Source organism: Anarrhichthys ocellatus, unplaced genomic scaffold (genome assembly GCF_004355925.1).
Source record: "Anarrhichthys ocellatus isolate YVR2014 unplaced genomic scaffold, GSC_Weel_1.0 scaffold30, whole genome shotgun sequence".
In the NCBI taxonomy this organism is placed as follows: domain Eukaryota; kingdom Metazoa; phylum Chordata; class Actinopteri; order Perciformes; family Anarhichadidae; genus Anarrhichthys; species Anarrhichthys ocellatus.
This window is the reverse complement of record NW_022280060.1, coordinates 1,704,423-1,728,644: the sequence shown is the minus strand read 5'-3', so window position 1 is coordinate 1,728,644 and position 24,222 is coordinate 1,704,423. Positions and strand designations below refer to the sequence as shown.

Below are 24,222 nucleotides of genomic sequence, written 5' to 3'. Positions count from 1 at the left end.
CTACTTGTACTTCCACTACATCTCAGAGGAAATATTTCCTCTTTTAAATTAATTATGATGTAATATTATAGATTTAGATTTCTCTGGGGGATATTCGCAAGCTACCCAGCAGTATATGAAGTAAATAAATTCAATGCATCACTAATATAATATAATATAATATACTAATATATTAATAATACTGTTATTTTGAAATGGGCCGCAAATGCAAGACTCGTGACAGATAATTTCTCCACTGTGGTATTGCTACTTTTACTTTAGTACTTCTACCACCACTGATAAAACGGCACCTTTGCAGCCGTTCTTTTAGGTTTATTGAAGTTTTTGTTCGCCTCTTTCTCCCGTCAGGCTATCACAGCCAGAGACTCCATGGCCAAATCTCTGTACAGCGCCTTGTTTGACTGGATCGTCCTCCGAATCAATCACGCACTGCTTAACAAGAAAGATATGGAGGAATCCGTCCCAGTAAGACACACACACACACACACACACACACACACACACACACACACACACACACAGCAGCACACAAATTGTGCAAATTAAAGATTCCCTCTGCTTACATACTTGAAGGAACTACAGAAGAACACTCTACGTCATTAAATGCTATAAATATTGTTGTATTTGGATGGTATGCATTCCCCTTCCTTCTCCTCACTGGTGTTCGGTTGGTCCTCTTTTCCAGTGTTTGTCCATCGGTGTCCTGGACATTTTTGGGTTTGAGGACTTTGAGACCAATAGCTTTGAGCAGTTCTGCATCAACTATGCAAACGAGCAGCTGCAGTATTACTTCAACCATCACATCTTCAATCTGGAGCAGGTGAGTGGTTGCGTTTCGGTTGCCTCCCCTCAAATCTTTCTACATGACGCACCTAACAACTCCCCATCAGAAGATTCTCTTCCCTGCTCTGTGTTTATAATAATGACTGCTTGCATGGTGACTCATCCAAACATTTTCTCTCTGAAGAGAGAAAAGGTTACACGCTAGTTCATGCTAGTTTATCCTATCCTTCACAGCAACAGGAATACGAAGTTTAATTTACTGTCAAAATATTTAGTTATTTAGCCAAACTTGACTTGGAAAACGGTATACTTCTGCATATTTAGCCAACACATATAAGAATTACATCTGTTCTGTATTTCATTTTATTTGAGACCAAAACTTTAAATAATTCAGGTCATAAGATTATTATTGAAATTGTCAAACTTCCTAACTTGACTTGATTTCATCGAGGAGATTATTCACCAAAATGTTCTGTTCTGCCTCAACCAGGAGGAGTACCAAGCAGAGGGAATCACCTGGCACAACATCGACTACACAGACAATGTGGGCTGTATCCATCTGATCAGCAAGAAGCCCACTGGCCTGCTTTACCTGCTGGATGAGGAGAGCAAGTAAGAACAGCTACAGACGAATTTGCACCATTTCAATCGTGTCTCGTGGCTGAGAGTAGGAATGAACTTTAGTTTCATTCAGTTGAAGCTGTGTGTATATATATAACAAAAAAAATCTTCACCTATTTCTATTAATCTTCGTTCCCCTTTTCCTCTCTCTGTGCTGTGCTCCAGCTTTCCCCATGCCACAGATGAGACATTACTAGCCAAATTCAAGCAACAGCACCAGGGGAACAATTACTTTGTCCCCACACCAGTCATGGAGCCTGCCTTTGTCATTCGACACTTTGCTGGGAAAGTTAAATATCAAATCAAGGTAAGAACGGCGGACAGAGAAGACGAGGTAACACAAGCAAAAGGGTTTAAACTTTCCCTAGTTACACTTGAATGTGACGAGACCGATGCGTTCGTGTGCTGATGGTGCCGTTTTTTTTAACGTTCTTGGGTAATTTGCCCTCCCCAGGATTTCCGTGAGAAGAACACAGACCACATGCGTCCAGACATCGTGGCGTTGCTACGGAGTAGTGACCGCGCCTATGTGCGGCAACTCATCGGCATGGACCCGGTGGCCATGTTTCGATGGGGCATCCTGCGCGCCACCATCAGAGGCATTGCTGCTTTTAATGAAGCTGGCCGCTCCTGGGCCGCCAAAACTTCAGGTACATTATTGGTGTGACAGTGTCAGCCCGTCCTATTATTCAGACTAATATTCATAGAACACAAAAGTTCAGTGGTTTCTTTATAGGTAGATGTATTATAGTACATTTACAAATGTTTCACACACTAGCTGCCTTCTCTCCACTTGTGCATCTTATACCACAGCTTCAGAGCAATGCAGTTTCTCTGCTCTGTAATTAGCCTCTCAGGTCAGCACAGATAGGAAAATGGAGAAACGTGAGGCTCGAGGAGATTAAGATATTTTCCGTGCAATTCTCAATCCTCCAGACTATTTTGGGGTCCTCAGGCATAGCCCATTGACGTAGGAGCCTTTTTATGTGGCTTAACAAGATTAAATAAGATTAATACGAAAAACAAAACAACAAAAACTGTATAACTCCGTTAGAAAGCCTTCTCGTGATGAATACATTGTTTCACTTGTTGATAAATCCATATTAATTGTGTTTTTTTGGTTTTAGGTGTTGTCCGTCCAATCTCCAGAACTCCTTTAGGGGAGCTTCAGCGATCCAATGCCCCGATAGACAGAATGTACAAGTAAGTAACGTACATAATTAAATATATGGCTTTCAAACTTGTCTGGTCTGTGTTGGGTTTGGACTGGTTTTCCAACTGTCAGATCTGTTTCCTCTGGAGGAATCTGTCTGCTATAGTACCTGTGGACATATTTCCTTGTTGAAGGTGAAGGAAATGATTCAAATGGTTGGTGAACTGTGGACCTCTACCGACACGTAGAATCAGTCTTTTTTTTTTTTTCTTTTTTTCTTTTTTTTTTCTTTTTTTTAAAACGTCACCCTGACAGATGAATCCTCCTTCACCTCAGCTCAGTCACCCATATCCTCTCCACCTCTTGGTGACCCCACTGTGTGCGGTTCTCTCCTCTCCCCTTCCACAGACGAGCGTCTATGCTCGATTTCTACTTTGATCACTCAGAGGAGCGCCCTCTAGAGGCCTTTGAAGACATCTTTGCTAGCTATGAGAGTAAGAAGTAAGTGAATTTGGTGGACAGGAAAAAGGAATGAAGAAATGAGGCCATGCAGGAATGAAATGTGTTTTGGGTAATAGAAACCAGTTTGCTCCATTTTCAGAGTTTGCTCCCATCTGACAAAACATCTTTTTTTAGCTATTTAATAGAGTTGAATCCAAACCAATGAATAAAAGGGGTTTTTATCTCAGATGGTCCAGCTTGTGATGAATTTCAGTACTCTGATATAACGCAGTAGTACAGCACAGTTGCCCTTTACCTTGCATTCCCTCTCTTCCCTCACCATCTTTTACTGTAGCTGTGATAATCTCGCTCCTTCCTCACGTTTATTATTCTAGCTATAGAGCATAGGAAGGTCTTTGTACGGGCCCACTCTGATTAGCCACCCGGATTACTTGCATCAGCTGTGGAGCTTAGGAAGCACACAAGCATGCATACGCATACAGAGGCCCCAAGACTAATGGACAAAAATAATTAGGGGAGCTTTCTCAAAATGGAACCAAACGATGGAGAATATTTTTAGAGCGTCTGGCCCTCTGAATCTTGACCCTATACCTCCTGCTTTTAGATCTAAAAATACTGGGATCTGCAAACACGGAGGTGTAGAAGGTCAAATTCATTGTGACTCATTTGCAGTATAATGTTGCCCATTCCTTCACTGCCTGACCTCTGTTTTCATGGTAAGTATAGAAACGTATTGCATGGACGAGCCCTGGGACACAGAAAAGATTCCATATTAACCTGACCAGACCCAGTGCCCAGGACCATGAATCAAACGGTCTCACCAATAACAACTTACAGTCACACAGCCAGTAACAACCCCAGCATGGAAACAGACGGCCAAGCACACCGAACGTCAGCTCAGCTCTGCATGTTAACTACCACAGTGGCAGAGATAGGGTGTGAATACAGCCCCTACGTGCCCCAATCCCTCTCTCTCTCGCATTGTCTGTTTTTCTGTTCTTAAAAGGGATATGGCAGCATGGTTGGGTGGTCTAGAGTGTCTTGTGGTTTCCATGTAGTGGGAGACTACATTTTGTGGCTTATTTGTCATGGATGAGCAGAGCATCAAGTTCCTCTTGCTATCAGACCCCCAGCTATGCTGCAGTCAGTGTGTGCTCTTGTCTTTGGTAACTGCGGCGGTGTGTTTTCTTCTAAGGTGTCCTGAAAGTGTTTTTTGTTTTTTTTCCCTTTCCTTCCTCCTTTTGTCGGTTTTTCCAATCTTTTTCCCCTCCCTCCTCCTCCTCCTCCTCCTCCTCCTCCTCCCCGTACTCCCCCTATCATTCCCTCTCCACACTGGGTGTGTGTGGTGTGATCAGAGACATGCATGCAGAGATCATCAGCTCCATTAAGAACTTACCGTTGGATGGTGAGGACCCTCGCAAGCTGCTGCAGTCCTGGGGTCGCCTCCGCTTCCCTCGACACTTCCTCCAGTGAGTCTGCAGACAGACCTGGCATCAGCTCTTCTCCAGATCAACCCAGTCTAGTTAACTCAGGCAGAACATGCTCCTATTAAAGCTTTGTTTCCCGCCAAGAACAATGTAGACTATTCTCAACTAATTTTGACCAACCCTGTTTAAACCAGTTTAACATAACCAGCCATACATAGTTATCACATTTATACCCACTTTTCCCTTATTTTGGGATACAATCTAATGCAAACATCACACACACTCCTGCTTCATCGGTAGACATTACACTATTTGCTCTGTTCGTAGACGCTACCTAGTTTTCATGGAGGCTAAAGCTGAAATGCCTCGAATACCTTCGTTCATTTCTGCATGAGCATCATCAGAAGACTGTGCTGGCATGTGAGATCTAATGGAGCGTCTTGTGAAAGTATGTCCGAGCGGCATGTCAGAATGTTACAGAAAGTTCTGCAGCCTGAACATGAATTTAGAGCCTAGTTTATTGTTACATCCCATCTCCTGCAGCAAACTCCCTCCTCCTCTCTGTCATCCTCACCCTTTCACTCATTCAAGCCATCATTCATCCCGTCTTCCAGGTGCAACCCTGGACGTCATCACTGACTGCGCATGAAGAAGTCAACCTTCCGTACTAACCCGGCTTCACACGTTCCCATCTGTCACGCCTTAAATGCTCCAGTCCCTCTAACTCGCTCTGCATCTTCTTTTTCCCCTTTTCACAGGAAAAGCAAGAACACCAAACTGAGGCAGGTCATCCCCAAGGTAAACCTGAGTAACAACTGAAGACCCCAAATTTTAGGGGCGGATAAGGAGAACATACTGTTAAAGTTGTTTGATGTGATTTAATCAGTTTAAACCATCATTGTATTGGAATTCTATTGATTGTGTTTGAGTAGGGAATTCATTTACTGTATTACTGCTGTGCAGAGTTTGCTGGATTCTCGGTCTCTGAAGTTCATTGTGAGCCTGACGCTGCATGATCGCACCACCAAGTCTCTGCTCCACCTGCACAAGAAGAAGAAGCCCCCCAGCATCAGTGCCCAGTTCCAGGTAACATCCCCTACAACAGTATGCACGTTACACACACACAAACCAGCCAAACACACCCTCCAGCAGCAGTCCTGAACATTCATCAAACCCCTTTCTGTGCTTCCCTCAGACCTCTCTGACCAAACTCTTGGAGACTCTGAACAGAGCAGAGCCTTTCTTCATTCGTTGCATCCGCTCCAATGCTGAGAAGGTAAGACTTTGGTATTGTTAGTCATTTGTAATTTGTTCTTTAATATCTTCTGTTCAAATCCTTGGTCTCTTCATGAATACTGAAGTTGTTCTTCCAGCATAAAGACACTATAACAGAGGAAATGTTGTAAACTGTTGCAGTGTAATCACACTTCATAAACCTCTGTGAAATGAGCGTCTTTGCTCTTTTGCATAATTCTTATTTTTAAACTGAAATCAAAACAATATGATAATTATTGAATTTGTAACTATGTATATCGAAATAGTAACAGAATAAGTGAATGTGCTTCTTGTGTCCTTGCATATGAGCAGAAGGAGATGTATCTGGATGAGGCCTTGGTGGTTCAGCAGCTGCGATACACAGGAATGCTGGAAACTGTTCGCATTAGGAGGTCAGGCTACGGAGCCAAGTACACATTCCAGGTACAGTAAAGTTCCTCCTCTAGGTTTTGAACCACAAAAGTCTATTTGTTTCTTATTTGTGTCATCTTTGTTGTCCTGTCCCTGCAGGAGTTCATAGAGCAGTTCAGAGTTTTGCTGCCAAAGAATGCCGCCGCCTCTAAAGAGGACATCTCAGTGCTGCTTGAGAAGAAGATGGGCCTGGACCCTACCACGTACCAGATAGGCAAAACTAAGGTACACCACTAAACTCCTGTCATTGCTTCAGAGCTTTATTCTTTCAGTACACCTTATAAACCCCCTTTTTTGTCCGCGTTTGCACCAGTTCCCTTCTGTGCATGTAAATTCTGGTGTGTTCTCTTTGTTCAGGTGTTCCTAAAGGAGCTGGAGCGACAGCAGCTGCAGGACACGCTCCACAAGGATGTAATGCATAAGATCATCTTCCTTCAGCGCTGGTTCAGAGGTCGCCTGCAGAGGAAAGAGTTTCTGGACATGAGACAAGCAGCCATCTTGATTCAGGTAAACACAGATTATTTGGGGCAGTCATGTCAGTTTTGTATGTTGTGTTCCCATTTTGATATTTAGGAGAACAATATAGTATGATACTAAGCCTGTCCTGTTGTCTGTCCTGCTTAGTGTTCATGGCGCAGGTACTGCAAAGAGGAGCGCAGGCGACAGGCAGCCACTCTGATCCAGGCTGTGTGGAGAGGGCACAGACAAAGATCAGAGAACCACCGCCAAAGACAAGGCGCTACCAAAATACAAGCCCTGGTCAGAGGACACTCGGCACGCAGAAGGTAACGGTTCAGAACAAGACAGATGGACGGGCGATGCTGTCGATTTTTGTGGGCTGTCACATTGATGTTTTCTGTATTACAGGTGCCACTCCATGCGTGAGGAAAAACAGAGAGAGGAGGAGGAAAAAGAAGCTCTGAAGAGAGCAAAAGAAGAGGAAAGAAGGAAGAGGGAAGAAGAGGAGGAGGCACAGAGAAGAGCAGAGGAGGAGGAAGAGAGGAGGATGATGGAGGAAGAAGCAGCAAGGAGAAAGGCAGAAGAGGAGGAAGCGAGGAGGAGAGCAGAGGAAGAAGAGGCTGCCAGGAAAGCGCAGGAAGCACAGAAAATGAGAGAAGAGGTGGAGAAAAGACTGGAAAGTGAGCCTCAAACAAGAGAAGATCCAGATATAGAGCTGGTCACAGAAGAGATGCTGGATGACATCCTCCCTGTCCAGGAGGCAAAGGAGGAGAGAGGAGAGGAGGAAGGAGAAGTTAATACAAGCTCACATACAGAGGAGGACCAGGGCAAAGATGAAGAGCTGGAGGATGAAGATGAGGAATTGGATTTGGAGACAAACGGTACCCTGGCTGAGGCTGGAACTCAGCTGGACGAGAAAGAAGATGATGAGGATTTAGGACAGTCGGATTCAAAACTGCCCTTTGGTGGGGTCACCTCCAACGCACTTACATCTCCAGGTGAGGCTCCCAGCAATACCTCCGCACCTTCCAATGAAAAGAGAGAAGGAGCTCCAGCTATTAGCAGGGGCCAGTCATCCAGGAGCCTGGAGAAGAGAGAGCAGAGGAGACGAAGAGGGCTGGAGCACAACCAGAGAGAGACTGAACGGGCCGCCTCCTCTTCCTCCACCTCAGCCACCAGCAAGGATCAAACATCCCCGCCGAAGAGCAAAAATCAGGAGCCCGCGAAGCTAAAAGAGCGGGTGGACAGCAAGGAGCTGGACCAGTACACCTTTGTGGCTTGTAAAATGAAAGAAGACAAAGGCGGGAAGAAGGAGGCAAAACCGTGTCCTCCTGCTGTCGGTCCCGTTCGTCCCACTTCGTTACCCCTGCACACCGCTGACACTGACAGAAACGGTTTAGGGGATGGTGTCGGAGCAACAAACCTGCAACGCCGTCTAGGGGCGATTAAGGAGAAGCCGGAGAAGTGGAAAGGGAGGAGGACTAATGGAGAATACCCTGACAGCACCAGCCCTTCTCCACCTCACAACAGGGAGGAGAGGAGGGAAAAGCAAACGCTGTAGGTCTTCTGTTCTGGTCATATTCTCTAATATGTCTCTAACAAATAGCATCTTTCTGAAAACATTTTTTTTCATTGTTCTTCTGCAGGAGTGAAACAGCCTTCTCATCAGTTGACAGTTTGTCTCCAGCACTGGAAGGGGCTGGTGCTTCTTCAGCCAGAGAGGTATTTTAAATGTTCACCTGTTGTTATGGAATTCAAAATAAAAAGGAAACTTTTGAGCGCTGACCTTTTGCGTTCTAAAAATCTATCCTAACTGGCAAACAGACTCCAGTTATTCTGCATATACGTCATCACTTGTAAATTGTTTTCTGTTCGGCAGATGATTTCCCCCTCAGACGGTCATGCCGACGGCTCAAAGGGAAGCTCCATCAGAAGGAAACACCAAGAGGGCTCTGGTCAACAAGACTCGGCGCACTCCATCCCGTCCACACCGGACAGGTACTGGACTGGCCTGTACACGAGTGGTCGGGTGGGGGGATGCAGCAGGGTTGCTATTAAATGCGAAAATAAAACTGTTTCTTTGAAAAGGAGGTGATTGAGAGGAGTGAAGCAAAGGATAATGTGTTCAATAGGTGACTTTGTTTATAGTATTAGAAATAGAAATCTGTAGGGTTTCAGTGTGGAGAAAAATAAATTATAATGAAAACTGAACAGGAAATGATCCTCTGTTTAATCTTGACCCATTGCAATGTCTGCTTGAGTCAGATTGCTCCTGGGAAAACTCTTTGACTTGTGTAGTCCAAGCATCCCCAGCTCACTCTGTGGTCTTGCACATTGACAGCCGGAAATTCCCGATAACTTTATTTACTCTGAATGGATTTATATGCCAGAAATGAACACTTAAGGCTCAGTCATGAGGCCAGAGTTTTATCTGTCGGAGGCATCGGGTTGACTGCTTTGTTTTTAATTTGTGTTGTTGCTGTGGTGACAGTGCTGGAGCAGACCTTGGATATGTGGCACTTAAGAAACAGACTCTTTCGGGATAATTCAGTTTTGATGGTATTTTTTAAAACGGGGACATCTTCTAGGGAGTTGCACAGAGGGGTTACAAACTTTTTATTAGAAATGAGTTGTGAGATATGACATTGTGGATCCACACAATATCTGTGAATAGTTGTTACAGCTTCCTGTTTTTCTGTGTCCTGCAGGTCAGGTGGTTTCTTCAGCAAGATTTTGAAAAAACGTCCGCATAAGGAGGCCCAGACTCCCGACAACGGAGAGTTGACGCTTGCTCAGATTCTCAATGAGAGGCCAACCGGAGGGGAAGGTAACTAATACAAGCTGTTCAGTTTGTCCTCGTCAAGTTTCAGAAGAATGATAGGATTTACTAGAGCAGGGATATTAACTTCATTCCTTTAAGTTCTTTGGTATTTTTTTGGGGTGCCACTTTCCCAAAGCTGGTAAAAAGGAAAAAATGATCCATCAGATTATATTTCATTATAAATCTATTTTATCGCCCAGCACAAACTGCTGGAGTAATGAGAAATGTAAAGAAAACACAGGTGTATTATCTCTAATATTCTCAGGCCTTCACTTATCCTGCTGCTTGCTTTCTGAGAAAACACTGACCCGTGCAGGATCACGCTCAGTGCAAACACAATAACTTCATTCTGAGAAAAGAGAAGTAGTCTACGTAAAATTCATTCACCTTTGCCTCCCTGCAATAGATATTACTTTGCAATAAGTATAATCCCTCCCTTTCAGCCCCAGCGTCTGGACATGTATCTCGGCCTCTTTCCCAGCCACATGGTGAACGTGCTGGTAAAGCTTTAGGCCGCAACCCCACCATAAAGATCAGTCGTGCGACGCGGGTCTCTGAGCAGTGGAACGCCTCGCTGGATCGGGAAATCACCAACGCCAATGAGCTGCAGCACCTCGATGAGTTTCTGGGCAACCAGGTGAGTGAAAATCAAAGAAGATGTTTACGTAATGTAGGAGGCCATTTTATTACCTACTTTTATTACTTATTTGTTTTTTGTTTGTGTTCCCTAATAGGTCAATGATTTCCGCTCCAGGGGGAAGTCGCTGTCAGCCACAGAGGCCATCTTTGTAACAGCCACCATGCAGTTCAGAGACACTATCAAAGCCATGTATTCTCTCCCAGTGAGTGTTTTTCTGCAGGCGCATAACACACACGTAATACGTACTGATCGGAGTTCTTCCTCACCGGCCTCCCCTCTTCCTCCTCCTGTCTCCTGTCCCCTGTACTTTACCAGAAGCCCACCATTGGCTACAAAGGTCTGATGACAGGCTACCAGAACAAAGTCATCCACCTGGCGGGCAATACGCAGAAAGGAGAAGTCCAACTCGTGGTCAATCTCTTCCAATCGGTTCTGGATGGCTTCATCAGAGGAGAGATGAAGAAGGAGGAGGCTGAGCCTGCAAAGGTGCAAATACTCAAATTCATTATCGTTCCGTCTGATTAGTCCAAATGTGAAAAAGGTAATGTATTCATGATTATGCTCTCTGTGTGTTTTACAGCCTGCTAAAGCGAGGAAGAAGAGGAGGAAAAAAAGTAAAAGTGTAAGTATGCAGTTATCTATTTTAATTTATTCAAAAATTATTTTTAATTTAATGTCGAATATGGTTTCTAATTGAGTGACTGTCTGTCTTGATAGATGGAGAGCCCCCTGGATCATGTCTTCATCAACTATCAGGTCAACATTATGCAGTCATGTGACCAGTGCAGTTCTTACATCTGGGGCATGGAGAAGGCCTACATGTGCAGCTGTGAGTCAACGATCAAAACTCTTTTTCTTCTTTTTATGTTTTATTTGTGATCAAATATTAAGAAAACATCTTGCAGCATATTGTAAAGAAACGCATCCTGCCCTAAATCTTTTTTTTTTTATTTTTTTTTTTTTAAATCTTTTCTTACAGATTGTAAAATGGTTTGTCACAAGAAATGCCTCTGCAAAATAGTGACTGACTGCTCCACCTTCTGTGTCAAAAAGGTAGGTCTTTATTTTGAGACACGACAGGCCTGGATTAATGACGTGCTTATGATATATAAGGGCTGGGGCTAACACAGTAAAGACTTTGTTCCACTAGGCTCAAGCATATTTTCTCATAAAGTCTGAAACATGGCAGACTTTATCTCTGACTATTACAGCACTGGCTAGTTAAATTTAAGCACCTCATTTTAACAAGCAGTCTTATATCTTTGTTAAAATCACAACAGGGTTTACAATTTACTAGCCAGTACAGAAATGGATGCCTATGTGGACAAACATATTAACGATCATATTTGAGATTTTCAGAAAGACAAAAGATGAAAGTAACCTTCTATGACAGATTATGACAAAGACAGCTAGTGGAACAGCAGCACACTGAGAAGTGGGGCGGGAGCTTGGCCATCTATATTGTACATGATAAACATTCTAACAAAGAACACGGTCTCGCCAGCTTCCTTTATCTTGATTATACTTAAACATCAGATTGTGCACTTTACTGTCGTGAGGAAGGTGTGATTCCCGTGGATGTTGTGGATAGATTGTGGCGAGTGGACTGGATACGTAGACATTTTAGCGACTGCTGCTGTCTGTCTGAATCCACAGAGTGACGAGGAGTCTGGCGGTCTGCACTTCGGTGTGCGCGTGTGTCACCTGGTCAGCGACAAGAACCCAGTGCCCATGGTGCTGCAGATGATGCTGGAGCACGTGGAGATGAACGGCCTCTACACCGAGGGCATCTACCGCAAGTCTGGCTCTGCCAATCGCATGAAAGAGCTGCACCAGCGACTTGAGACCGGTTCGACTCCTTCTATTTGACATTTATAGCTAACTGATAAAGACTTTGTCATGGCTCCTTTTATTGATTTTTTTTTTTTTTTCTGCTGTTACGTTGGTGATGTGTTTAGACCCCCACCTGGTCTGCCTCGAAGACTATCCCATCCACACAGTGACGGGCCTGGTGAAACAGTGGTTGAGGGAGCTGCCAGATCCACTCATGACCTTCACTCATTACAGTGACTTCCTGCATGCAGTGGGTGAGGAGGAGCACCTTCCCCACCAGGGGGCAGCATTTCCCTATAGACCATCTGTGTGTGCTGGCCGTTTTCCTTATTTGCTGCTGGGTTGTAGACTGTTTTAAGTTGTTTATGACTGTTTTTGACACTGGCTAATAATTAGGTGAAACTAAGATGTATCGGTCATGATTAAAACTAAATAAAATAGAGTGAGAGCTATATGTGTTCATGGGTTTGATTCATGATGCCTTTTCTCCTCTAGAACTGCCAGAGAAGCAGGAGCAGCTTCAGGCTGTGTACAAAATGCTGGAAGAGCTTCCTATGGGAAGCTTCAACACATTGGAGAGACTCGTCTTCCACCTCGTCAGGTAGGATTTCTCTCATTGTGGTCTTGTTAATGTGAACGTGACATAACGCCTTTTTAATAGATTTTCTTCGGCGCCCGTTTTGTCACTCATCACGAACATGTTCATAGTTATAACTTATTATACAGCATGTACGTGCAACTAGACGAAATGCTAATACCTAATGAATTCTGCTGCAGGGTGTGTAAAGAGGAGGCTCACAACCGCATGTCTCCTAACTCGTTGGCCATAGTTTTTGCCCCGTGTGTCCTGCGCTGCCCAGACGGCGCTGACCCGCTGCTCAGCATGAAGGATGTCGCCAAAACCACCACGTAAGAAAAATAACAAAATCTGTCTTATTCCCCTTTTCCACGATATCTATTAATCCTCCATTCTGTAGTGCATTGTTAATTAGTTAACAGCTCTAAATCCGCACAAATACCGTCTGACGTCCCGTTTCCCTCCTCCCCCTGTAGGTGCATAGAGATGATCATCAACGAGCAGATCAGACGCTACAATGAGAAGATGGAGGAGATCGAGCAGCTGGAGTATGCGGAGGCTCTAGCTGTTAACCAGCTCAAACTCAAGAGACAGAACACGGTGAGGAACGAGCCCTGCGTCGCTCTGGATCACCTTTCTGTTGTGATTTAGTCTGGTCTCTCCATACCATGGTTTCAAATTGTTGCTCAGCCTCGTGCCTGGATGTAAAGGAATGATATGGGTAACACGGCCAATGTTCCTTGTCTCTCTTTAGCACTACTGGCATTTACCTCTCAGGTTCTCAGCTCCTAACAAAGGAGTGGTGGTATGTATCATCGAGCTCTCCTAGTACAGTAGATCTAGCGGTTGTAGTGTGTAGTAGTGTGCCACGTAGAAGGCACCTGTGCATGGCATGCTAGATGTGGGTGATGCTCTGGCTGTTTTAAAAAAAACAACAAAAAAAACTCTTCCTTACTAACTGGTAGTAGTTTGCATGTTGCTGTTTGTTATTCTTGTTCTCTTTATGAGAGGACAAGATGGTTCTGGGTTGGTTTCGCGATAATACTTCTTTTGTTGTCTTAATGGAAGACAATAGCCTGACTTGCAAAGCTTGATGGTTCATGCATAATGCATTTTTTCTTTGTGCTATTCCCTTGTTTTCCCATCTTATTTTAAGACTATAAAGCTCTGAAAGTTGTGTAAAATGTGTTTTTGTATTGTGGTGGTGTGTCTTTAACTTTCATCATAGTCAAAGAAGCTGTTTGCATCCTGTGTGTAAACGCCTTACACCAGTTCTGTGTGAACAGGTGTTTACTGGCTGCTATTGTATCACAGCATTTTAGTGATTGTGCTGCAGGAATTCTATGCAGATGCATTAATCCACCCTCTTCTCTTCTCCTCACTAACAAAGTTTCAGATTTGGGTGAAAAGCTATATCTATTGTGTAATTATTATATGAATGATGCAATTTACATGATAATATAACATTAATGGACATTGTTGGGTTGGTTGAGGTGTCAGCGTGTCATGTTCTGTGTTCTGCAGGTGCATGAGAAGGTGAGCTCTGATCTCCGCGTGGTCCCCGAGGACGAGCCTGTGGACTCCGACACAGAGGCTGAGAACAACCTGGTGGAACGCATCAAGTCCATCAAACAGGAGAAGTGAGAATGCTGTCTGTATTATTTCTCTGTTCGCCGCGGTGTAGCGTCCTCCTCCAGTCTCTCATCTCTCTGATGTCCTTGTCGTCTGTGTCCCTGCAGAGATGATCTGGCCTGCAGACTGCCAGAGATGGAGCAGCCCGGTTCAGACCAGGAGAACTTTGACTCCGAGGCCTCGCTGAGCTCCGAGAGCCTTTTGGACGAGCAGCAGCGCTCTTCTGTTCACGGCTCGGAGCCTGACGGTCGGTATTTACAGTCTGGCCCGTCCTTCCTTCTACCTCTTTCACTCTCACTCACCTGTGGGTTTCTGACCAGACTAGACCTGTTTTTTGTGGTGCAGGTCTGGACCAGTGATGGTGATGGGGGCGGTGACGTCTGCTCTATAACCAAGCAGGTTGGAGGAACAGCAACCGTGTTTGTGTGTGTTTGTGTTTGTCTGCAAACATCTGCACACCCATGTATGCATGATTATGCATGTGTTGCACAGAAGCATGCTCAAACTTTACCCAAATTAATCAATTGAACATTCGACAAAACTTATCCAAGCAGATGTTTGCGTATTTGTGCCTCACCAAACATCATTTTTGGTAGATAACATGGTTGCATGCTCTTCCATTGCTCTTTACCCTCTCAGTATTCTTGTGTGAACTTAACAAGCAGCTCTAAGAGAAAACATGTTCATCTTCCTCTGTCCTCTCTCTCTCTCTGCCAGGACGAGGTGGCCCCCAGCTGAGGAGATACAGGCCAGTTTGTCCACCCAAACCACCAGACCTGGTCCAGGGACCTAAAGTCCCCGGTGGGCTCGTCTCTTGGCTGAACCTCACCCCCGCTAGCTCCACGTCCTCTGTGTCCAGCTGCGTTTCTTCAACCTCTGACTCCTCCACAGTCTCCTTCAGGCATCTACTGCAGCGCCGTACCCCGATCATCCCCGGCACAGTTAGGCTCCCGCACGGCGTCCTCGCCCAGTCTGCAGCCTCAAAACCAACTCCGAATTATACCCCTCCTCAAAATCGAGCATCAAAGTACTTGGCCAGGAGAAGAGAGTACCCAGGCCGCCGTAAAGACAGCACCCAGTCCCTGTATGTCGACAGCCCTGAGTGTGACCTGTTGTTGCATTTCTCCTCCTGCCCTCCCTCCGCTTCCTCCTCCACCTCCTCCATGGTAACACCCTCTCCTCAGCACCAGCACCGCGATGTACAAGCCACGACGGGTCAGAGACGTTTTTCTGACCCAGACATACCTTTTATAGACGATGGCGTCTGACCAGGGCAGAACAGAAACGATAGACGAGTGAAGAGGATTAGAGGCAACAACGTTTGACTAGCCACGGGTGACATTGATGGATCGTAGAGAGCCAGGAGAGGATAAGAATCCAGAATCGCAGTAGAGGAACACAACCTGTGCAGTACCCACGGAGAATCACAGTGACACAAAACCAAGGCTGTTCCAGTCGCTGTCGTCAGTGGGAACTAATCAAGGAACTGCAAATGTGTCTGAAGTCTTGTCTGCGATGATAGTAAAGAAATAACTGGACAAGATGTTGCCACGCACCTTTTCTATCATTTTAATATATTGTGGATACTGTTGAGTTGGGACAAAGGCTGTGTTTTCTGTAGCCTCATAATGATGGACCAGCAATTTAGTTTTCTTTCTCTTGTTGTTGTGTGTTTTTTTTTTTTTTACACATTTGTGCTAATTCAAGGAGACATTGCAGGTTCCAGCTGCACTTTTCATTTCTTAGTTCTCTGAATGGGTGAAACGTGCTTATTGATGTGTTAGCTAGTGCCTTGGTATTGTACAGAAAGTTGATAAAGAAACTAATGTTCTGGACAGCGCTCACACCGGGAGGGAGGGTTATTTTTGGGGGTTAAGAGAGGGTTTCTTTTGTGACACTTGTGTTTATTGTACTGAACCGACATGAAACAAGGACCTCGACGTGCACATTGTGACTTTTGTATCGGTGCCTCATCAGAACGGTTGCGTTGGTCAACATCATCTTTCCACCTACAGTTTACTACAAACCCCAGATAGGAAGTCATTGCCTCACATAGGGAAACGGGAGCAGCACACGCCACTTTTATCCTTTTTGAAACCGCAAAAACACAAACCCAGCCATGATGCAACAAGCCGTGCCACGATGTCTTTAAAGCTCCAAGTCCTTGAACTCACCTGAGTGACTCACTCAGCTGGATCGTACTTGCCATCCAAAGTAAACGGTCCCATAAGGAGCAGGTTCTGCTGAAGCACAACTTTGGCCAACTTTGTTTGAAACGTAATACTAATGTTCCTCTCTGACTGCTGTTGAATGATGTCTGTTAGTTTGTCTGGATTATGAGGAAGATGTCCTGATGTGTAATGTGTGTGTTGGAACTGAATGATGTGAACTGTAATGGTTATTAGTATTAACATGACAATACAGAACGTGATGCTTGTTACATCTGCTGCTGTGTGTTAATGAACTCCGTGAATTAGTCTCTTCCATTCAAGGGTTGACGGGCGCACACTTTTCCTGTTAACACTATTTTGAAGAAAACAATGTAGTTAGTAACACATTAACAAATGTATTCTAAATTAATTCATGTCCTATTTTCTAAAAGAAAAGTTATATTACGTAGGACTTAAACTTCAACTGTTCCAGTGAATCCGCAGCGGTAACTTGATAAATCAGGAGTCGTCTCAAAGGTAAGTAGAGCGCTGTGTTTTAACATGATGGTTAAAGGAGTTTAAGGTAAAAGATAGTTTATTGTCTGCATGGAATCACGACATCGTCTTCGGCAGATTACCTTCTACAAGACAATTCATAGCCGTTCGAAATTTTGTACTAACTTGAAAATGGTTTGGAATTACCTGTGACTTGATGGAGAAACAGACGAAGCAAAGAAAAGTGTCCACATGTTGCTTTTCATCCACACGGGGAAATATATGCGCCTCTAAAATTGGAAGACATTTTTGGAAGCACACAAGACGACACTTGAGGATTTACAGGAATGCCTGAATGTAAGAATTATAACTCAAGCTAATATATATTCAATTGCTAGTAAAGTGACAGATATGTAAATCTTTAAACTATTATTCTATTATAATTTTGACTTGACTGTTAATAGTAATTATTTCAATTCTAAATGCATGCAAATTGCATAAATACATAAAAGAAACACTACCTACCTAATGAGGTATACATAAAATAGATGAGCACTGTAAAATGCCTAAAGTTTACAGTATATAAACAGTAGAATCTCACTATCACTCAATAATACAAGTTACTGGAGAAGAATAAAAAAAGCAATTTAGTTTTTTGGTATTGTTAGTGATGGTTAAAGGTGGTTAAAAGTTTTAAGCTTGCAGGTGGACTTTTTAGCAGACGTTATTTGTCAGTTAGTCCATATTATTCATGCTCTCCCTCATCAGTGGGGTTTACATACAGTCTTGGTGGCAGAGGTATAAAAATAGATTGGACATCTGCTCTGGGTCCGAAAACCTGAATGGCATTAATCTCTAAATTATATATTAGTTAAACTGGTATTATTTTAGAAATTATATAAAATTATACATAAACAGTAACGAGAATAAAAAAGAACAAAGAATAGCAAGGCGTTTCAAAAATAAGGAGCATCAATCAAGAATCAGTCTTGCCATTTCACGAGGCTAGAGTACATTTTTTTAAGCAGAGGAAAATTATTTGAAATTATTACAAACCAAACAAAAGGCGTATATTTCTCAAATTGCTATAACAAATATTATATTCACCCATAAGAAGGATCATATTAATTATCAGAAATAGATTCATAAATAAAAAGGAGACATGTCACGTCTACCCAAAATCTTTTTCATACCAGATGAATCATACAGGCAACATGACCAAACATATGTATTTGTCATTTGTTTCGTTTTTATTGACATAAATCTCAACCTCAAAAAATGTGTTGGCTAAAAAAGGAGACTAAATTAAGCGTTTAAGAGGAAACCTTTATTTTTAAATATAAAAATGTAATTGGGAATCCTATCATCGGTTAAAACGCAGGTTAACCCTGTTGGACTAAATATGAATTCACTGAATAAATTAAGAATAACGCTGGTTGGACCGAGGTACGACCGTAAACTAGAATGGGTTGATACGCTCCGCTCGCCTCGTCGCTGAGCTGGTGACGTCGTAATGCTGCGACGGTGCGTCAGCTTCAAACATGGCTTCACGATTAGAAATCAATTTTATCAGACTATTGTCCCGCTGTGAGTCTATAGCGTCTGAGAAACGAGGAGAAACCGAATGGAGATTAGAAAAGGTAAGACAACGTCAACACGCAAGTCATTTTTATATCGTTCAGCTCTGACCTTCAACGGCTAACGTTTAAGTTAGCATGGCTGTTGTTGTTGTTAGCAGCAGCTGTGAGCCGCCGAGTCTGTCAGCCACGTCGTCACTGAACCCACCGACAGGACTTTATGAGATGGTGCCTTTCTGTGGCGTTAACCTCTCCGACACACGTTACACGTGAAACACAATGTAGCTCGTGTTACAGCTGTTAACTATGCTATGCTAGCTATGTTAGCTTACTGCATTAAGGACACAGCTAACACGGTTACACAGAATTAGTAACAGCTTCATATTCACACTTAAGTTTCCAGTTTACTTGGTACACCTAGTTCACACTAAATAGCTGAACAGTCCTGCAACTAATCCGCCCTTTATTGAGGTTATAATGTTCAGGTTTTGTTGAAACCGTTATAGCAAGGGTGTTAATTAAACTTTACATTCTCATTTTGGAGGTGCAGCTTGTGATGCTGTTGAACAGAATTGATTTACAAGAGTTGTTTCCTTTGTTCACACTATTTATATCAATGAGAGTTAAACTACAGCCTCCAGAATGACCATGAAGTTGAATCAGAACTCTAAAACAGTTCCAAAAACAGCTGAACATATAACCTTTTATTAAAGTAGGATTTATCGCAGTGCTTTTGTGTTACACTGCATTGGTTTGGGCTTAGTGTCCCAACTGCAGTATGCTTGTCTTGTTTAAAATAAAGTAGGTGTTAAACTATATAATCATCCAAACAAATGTCACCTAACGTGTATACAATGACTGCTCTTCTGTTGTCTGTCCTCTAGTATGTTGGTGCCCTGGAGGAGATGCTGGTCGCTCTGAGGAAAAGCCTGAGGTACCGTCTCTCTCAACTCTCATGTATCTTAACGTTGTTTTTATTATTGCTAATTTGTAACACACATGTCAATAACAACTTGTGTTTTGTTTTTTTCTCCAGCAAACCAACAGCAGAAATAATGACTGAATATTCACGAAAAGTAGATTTTCTGAAAGGACTTCTTGAGGCAGAGAAGCTGGTCAGTGACAATAATTTACAAACTGCATTTTTTTGTCACTTGGATGTTTATGGCAGTGTTTAAAACATTCTCTATATTTCTTATCTGTTGTATGAACTGTGTATCCCACATACTGTACACAGACTTTTTCTACTATCCTGTTTTCTGATCTCATCTCTCTCCTGTTTTCGTTCACAGTCGTCAACAACTGAAAAGGCGTTGGCTAATCAGTTCCTCGCTCCCGGGCGAACGCCCACAATAGCCAACGAGAGGATGCCGGCCTCAAAAACTGTCCACATGCAGACGAAGGCCCGGTGCACGGGAGAGATGAGGGACGAGCTGCTCGGCACGGTAGGTTCAGATGTAGACTCCTGAGCTAAAGTGCTGAGTAGTCGAGATATAATGGTTCACTTCTGAGATTTACACGCTGTGGAAATAACAGCTGATGGATCTGCGTTGTTTTGGTAAAGGTTTGGTAAAAAACTAAATTGAGAAAACAAATAATAAAGCCTCTATTAAATTGAATTCATAAATGTTCTTCTTTTGTGTCATGACAGGGACTCTCAGGCAAAGGTAAGAAATGTGTTTTTCAGATTCAAAGGTATCTTGAATTCAGTAGCTCGGCTGAAAAATTATACTTTTATATTTAAACAAGCCAGTCATCTGATTGATATTCTAGAAAGATGACGTTCTCCTTTCCTCTCTACAGGCACATCGGAAACAGACTTGCGGAACAGAAGGTAAAGCTGCACATATCATTTCTTGTCATAAAGATCTAACTTCCATTATACTTTATTTATTTATTCATTTATATAAGACTGTAACAAACATTTAGTTGTGACTGTGCCCGCAGTAGAAATCTAAATGTTGTCTTGCCTCGTGCAGAGGTCTTCCTCTGGATGAGCGTCAGTCTGCTGCAGAGCTGGAGGCCGTCCTGCAGCATCACCACAACCTACAGGAGAAGCTTGCCGAGGACATGCTCAACCTGGCCCGAAACCTGAAGAACAACACTCTGGCCGCACAGAACATCATCAAACAGGACAACCAGGTAACTGGACACACAGCTGCCAGTATCGCAGTATTCATTTTCTGCTCCTGTTGCACTAAAACACAGTCTGATAGTCTGAATACGAAAGCCGAGTTGTAGGTGTGAGTGCTCGGCATGCATCTGTATGTTTACATGATCAGCTGTGTGCTTCCCTTTCCCTCCCAGACTCTGAGCCAGTCCATGCGTCAGGCGGACATGAACTTCGAGAAGCTGAAGACGGAGTCGGAGCGACTGGAGCAGCACACCAAGAAGTCCGTCAACTGGTTGCTGTGGCTGATGCTCATCCTGGTCTCCTTCAGCTTCATCAGCATGATCCTCTTCATCAGAATCTTCCCCAGACTGCGGTGATGACCGGCCCGACAATCCCGAACTCTTAGCGCTGCGTCCTCCTTCGTTTACAGAGAAGTAAACCTACATAGGCCTCATAGATCCGCACAGCTCGTCTGTCTGTGTGTGTGTGTGTGTGATGCAGATCAGTAGTGGTCAGAACCAAAACATTTGCACTTTTGAAACAGAAATTCTTCCTCTAAACAAGCTGATGGAAGTTAAAAATGTGGTTTCAAGCATCGGTATACCTTTTTTTTTTTTTTTTTTAAACAGAACATGAATCGAGGTGAAGAGCTTCTTGTTGGAGGTTTTTTTTTTTTTTTTTTTTTGCAACATCAACATAAGTCTTAATAGCCAGACAGCAGAGGCTGAGCCTTAGCGGTTTAAATCCGTCATCAGGTCGGCTGCTAGCCACTCAATACATGCGTGTACTTTCTCACTTAGTGCGACCTAAATAATCTTTCATAGAACAGTTTATTCGCCATGCATACATCTTAAAGAGTTCACAAACCGTCCCACATCTGCTGTGTATTAGCCACGGCTTCAACACTATATCTGAACACTATAATTGAATATGAAAACGTGGACTTATAAACAGCTGTTGGTGTGCTAAAACTTGACTTTAACTGAATTTGGCATTTATAAGCACAATATATACATTTAATAAATGGTTTATAACACTATACTGTTGCTATGAGGACATTGTCTTTGTCAACAATTCTAACTTCCATGAAGACATATTATTATTATTATATTTATATTTACTATATTATCATTCATTATCTGTTTATAGTGCACTTTAGTGTTATGAACCATTCATTACATGTTTATATAGTGCTTATGAATGCTAAATAAGGGGGTTAAAGTGTTTTACTCAAATGTAATATTAATACAAATTGTAAAACAGATTCCAAGCATCAGTTAAATTTTTTTTTATCTTCTACATTATGTTTTGGAGACATTCATTTCGTCGAGGTTTAGAGCGTCGTGCCGTTAGATATTAGTTCACCACTCCTCATTATGTCCGATTTCCTCAGTGATGTTTGTTGTTTATGAATCTGTATGTGTTGGTGGTTTATTCCATAAATGTCCATCAGGTGATGATGTGTGTTATGTTGGTGATGACTGCTGATGTTGATGAAGTAAGATTTTGTTCTCATTAAAATGACTGTAACTGCGTGTCATTCAGAGTGTTTTAATAGTGCATACGGTCAAAAGAAATGAATTCCACAAAAGTATAAACACTTCCTTTAATTGTTTTGCCATTGTGTGTGTGTGTGTGTGTGTGTGTGTGTGAGAGAGAGTGAGAGAGTGAGAGAGTGAGAGAGTGGGAGAGTGGGAGAGTGGGAGTGGGAGCTGTGTATGACTTCCTCTTGATAAAAAAAAAAAATACCGAATTGCGCCCTCTGTTGTTGAAAATGTCTGCTGCAGTGACTTCATGTGGCCAGAGTGTGTCAGTCACATCCTGGACATATGAATGTATGTCAGATACATGGCCTCAATGACCCTGGTGGCCTGATCAAGCCATGGATCCTAAATTAACCCCGCTACTCATTTAGAAGGGGTCTGATGAAGTATGACAAAAAAAAAAAAAAGGCAGTTGGCCACAGAAAATCACACCGTGACTCAATGCGACTTCTGGCTAATGTGTGCTTGTGTCGGCTTTTGTTCCTACTTGATGTAGCCTGTGGACATTTGGGGATCACTGCTTGGAAACTGTGATTTTTTTTTTTTTTTTCTTTCCGGCAAACGGATGCACCGAAGAAGCTTCAAGGAGGCTAACATTCCTGCTGTGTTGTCAGTCTGACTGTCGTCTGAGGACTGTGGAGCTGACTAGCATGTCCAGGCTTGCAGCTCTGCCCCTGGCCCTTCCTCTCTCCTCTCTCCCCGGCTGCTGCCCCTCCTCGGGCCTGCCGTGTATTTTAGGATCCCTGGGGGGTATTTTGCCTGCTGGAAGCTGAGGTATGCAGGCCACCAGGAGACCAAATGAGGTTGTGTCACTGCGCAGGATCATCATCCCTCAGTTAAATCACAGCTGTTTGCGCCTCCATTCTCAGGCCTTTGCTAATGCTCTCTGGCTGTGTGATTGGCTCTCTGAGGCTGCAGCTACAGTACATGACTTCATCAGCGGTGTGGTTTCTCATGTTCATTGTGGTTTTAGGATCCCATTAGCTGAAACGGACTGTTTCGTCTCAGTTTCCTACACAGACTCCAGAGTCTGGGACGTGTTAAGTACGAGTTACTATATTCAGCAAATGCCTCTAGATCTGTGGAGTCCATTAACGACACTTTTAACCTCTGACCCCGGGAACCTGAATGAGTTCCTTCCTGCACTCTTTTCCCACAGGGACACCCTGAAAATATTGCTCGACTCTCTTTACTAAATTTAGCTGAATCAATTCAGTGCCAATGAGAAATGAGAGCCTTTATGAAGCGGTTATAAGTTGCAACCAGCGGTAAAAAAAAGAACAACACAACGGTATTTTTCTTAAGTGTTTCCCAATAGTTACGTTAGACTTTGATAATCAAGAATCTGCATACAAATATATGATTCATTTCATGCATTGTTGTAGATTTAAGTGTCTAGCCACACAGTAATTCATCAGTAATAATTTAACTATATTATATAATACCCTGACAGGGAACATTGTGCCGTACTGAAGTTATATTATGAATGCAGGGTATTTTAACAGTGTGGATTTGCTACACTCATTAACTTTGGGTAAATAAATACCTCAACGTATCTTCCTACACTGGTTATTAATGGTTACGGAATCATTTCCACTGCTTTATAGAGTTGCAAGCCATAGATAAGAACAATGTTTGTGTAACGGTTAAACAGCAGGACAAAGCGATTTTTCTCAACCTGGGATCCCCCCCCCCCCCAAAAAATCATCATGTTGTACCGCTAATTTTTGTGCTGGTGTGTGTGTGTGTGTGTGTGTGAGTGAGTGTGTGAGAGTATGCTTTAAATTGGTTTGATCCTTCCAAACAGCAGAGAGCAGAGAAATTGTTACGCATGAGAGAACTTCCATCCCCTCTCAGCTCAGCGCTGCGGCTGTTAAACACCAACACTTCACTCTTTTTAATTTCGTTTTTGGCTGCAGCTACACTGAGGATTTGGGTTGCCTACAGAGATGAAGGAGATTTTCCTTTCATTCTCTCTTTTTTCCATGTACTTCCTTCAGGGAGCACAGGGGTAAAGAGGGCTTTTCTTTTTTCGTTCTTTCTGTTTTTCTCCTTGCCAAAGTTTAGAATGTGCTGTAATGTTAATGACCTAATGGGAGCGTAAAAGGCTACACTTATTAAGCTTCTACTGTGACTCACTATCTCGCGCACACATACTCCGATTCATGGAAAACAGAACTGATCTCTCCGTTACTCTGAGTCACATAGGAGCGGTTTGGAATTGCTGAGAATTTATACAATTAACAGTT

General features: G+C 43.1%; 2 protein-coding genes across 2 annotated transcripts in view; both read left to right on the top strand.

Moving 5' to 3' along the window:
- myo9b (myosin IXB) overlaps window positions 1–16,534 on the top strand; it is a 54,117-nt gene extending 37,583 nt beyond the window's left edge. The window contains exons 11-44 of the mRNA XM_031863904.1: window positions 349–465; window positions 686–820; window positions 1,274–1,395; window positions 1,570–1,711; window positions 1,859–2,054; window positions 2,532–2,607; window positions 2,966–3,058; window positions 4,375–4,488; window positions 5,205–5,244; window positions 5,410–5,532; window positions 5,642–5,722; window positions 6,034–6,144; window positions 6,232–6,357; window positions 6,490–6,639; window positions 6,757–6,917; window positions 7,000–8,148; window positions 8,238–8,313; window positions 8,471–8,589; window positions 9,300–9,418; window positions 9,856–10,049; window positions 10,147–10,254; window positions 10,368–10,538; window positions 10,633–10,674; window positions 10,770–10,881; window positions 11,032–11,105; window positions 11,709–11,901; window positions 12,011–12,139; window positions 12,381–12,486; window positions 12,663–12,794; window positions 12,939–13,062; window positions 13,217–13,267; window positions 13,987–14,102; window positions 14,202–14,341; window positions 14,812–16,534. Of these exons, the coding sequence (XP_031719764.1) occupies window positions 349–465; window positions 686–820; window positions 1,274–1,395; window positions 1,570–1,711; window positions 1,859–2,054; window positions 2,532–2,607; window positions 2,966–3,058; window positions 4,375–4,488; window positions 5,205–5,244; window positions 5,410–5,532; window positions 5,642–5,722; window positions 6,034–6,144; window positions 6,232–6,357; window positions 6,490–6,639; window positions 6,757–6,917; window positions 7,000–8,148; window positions 8,238–8,313; window positions 8,471–8,589; window positions 9,300–9,418; window positions 9,856–10,049; window positions 10,147–10,254; window positions 10,368–10,538; window positions 10,633–10,674; window positions 10,770–10,881; window positions 11,032–11,105; window positions 11,709–11,901; window positions 12,011–12,139; window positions 12,381–12,486; window positions 12,663–12,794; window positions 12,939–13,062; window positions 13,217–13,267; window positions 13,987–14,102; window positions 14,202–14,341; window positions 14,812–15,362 (5,493 nt within the window). The 3' untranslated portion in view covers window positions 15,363–16,534. The remainder of the gene's footprint in view (window positions 1–348; window positions 466–685; window positions 821–1,273; window positions 1,396–1,569; window positions 1,712–1,858; window positions 2,055–2,531; window positions 2,608–2,965; window positions 3,059–4,374; window positions 4,489–5,204; window positions 5,245–5,409; window positions 5,533–5,641; window positions 5,723–6,033; window positions 6,145–6,231; window positions 6,358–6,489; window positions 6,640–6,756; window positions 6,918–6,999; window positions 8,149–8,237; window positions 8,314–8,470; window positions 8,590–9,299; window positions 9,419–9,855; window positions 10,050–10,146; window positions 10,255–10,367; window positions 10,539–10,632; window positions 10,675–10,769; window positions 10,882–11,031; window positions 11,106–11,708; window positions 11,902–12,010; window positions 12,140–12,380; window positions 12,487–12,662; window positions 12,795–12,938; window positions 13,063–13,216; window positions 13,268–13,986; window positions 14,103–14,201; window positions 14,342–14,811) is intronic.
- A 1,727-nt stretch (window positions 16,535–18,261) lies between these two features.
- On the top strand, window positions 18,262–21,962 carry use1 (unconventional SNARE in the ER 1 homolog (S. cerevisiae)). The gene is made up of 8 exons (XM_031864120.1): window positions 18,262–18,379; window positions 19,201–19,250; window positions 19,353–19,431; window positions 19,609–19,761; window positions 19,968–19,983; window positions 20,120–20,150; window positions 20,296–20,458; window positions 20,624–21,962. Exons 1-8 carry the CDS (start codon window positions 18,281–18,283, stop codon window positions 20,804–20,806), a joined length of 774 nt encoding a protein of 257 aa, XP_031719980.1. The 5' UTR covers window positions 18,262–18,280; the 3' UTR covers window positions 20,807–21,962.
- Window positions 21,963–24,222: the final 2,260 nt, after the last annotated feature.

What these genes read in the sequence shown, in the direction of transcription:
- use1 (XM_031864120.1), top strand. Translation starts at nt 18,281, where the DNA reads ATGGCTTCACGATTAGAAATCAATTTTATCAGACTATTGTCCCGCTGT. An exon ending in GCTCTGAGGAAAAGCCTGAG is followed by an intron (nt 19,251 to 19,352) that starts GTACCGTCTCTC and finishes TTTTTTCTCCAG; the next exon opens with CAAACCAACAGCAGAAATAA. An exon ending in TCATCAAACAGGACAACCAG is followed by an intron (nt 20,459 to 20,623) that starts GTAACTGGACAC and finishes TTTCCCTCCCAG; the next exon opens with ACTCTGAGCCAGTCCATGCG.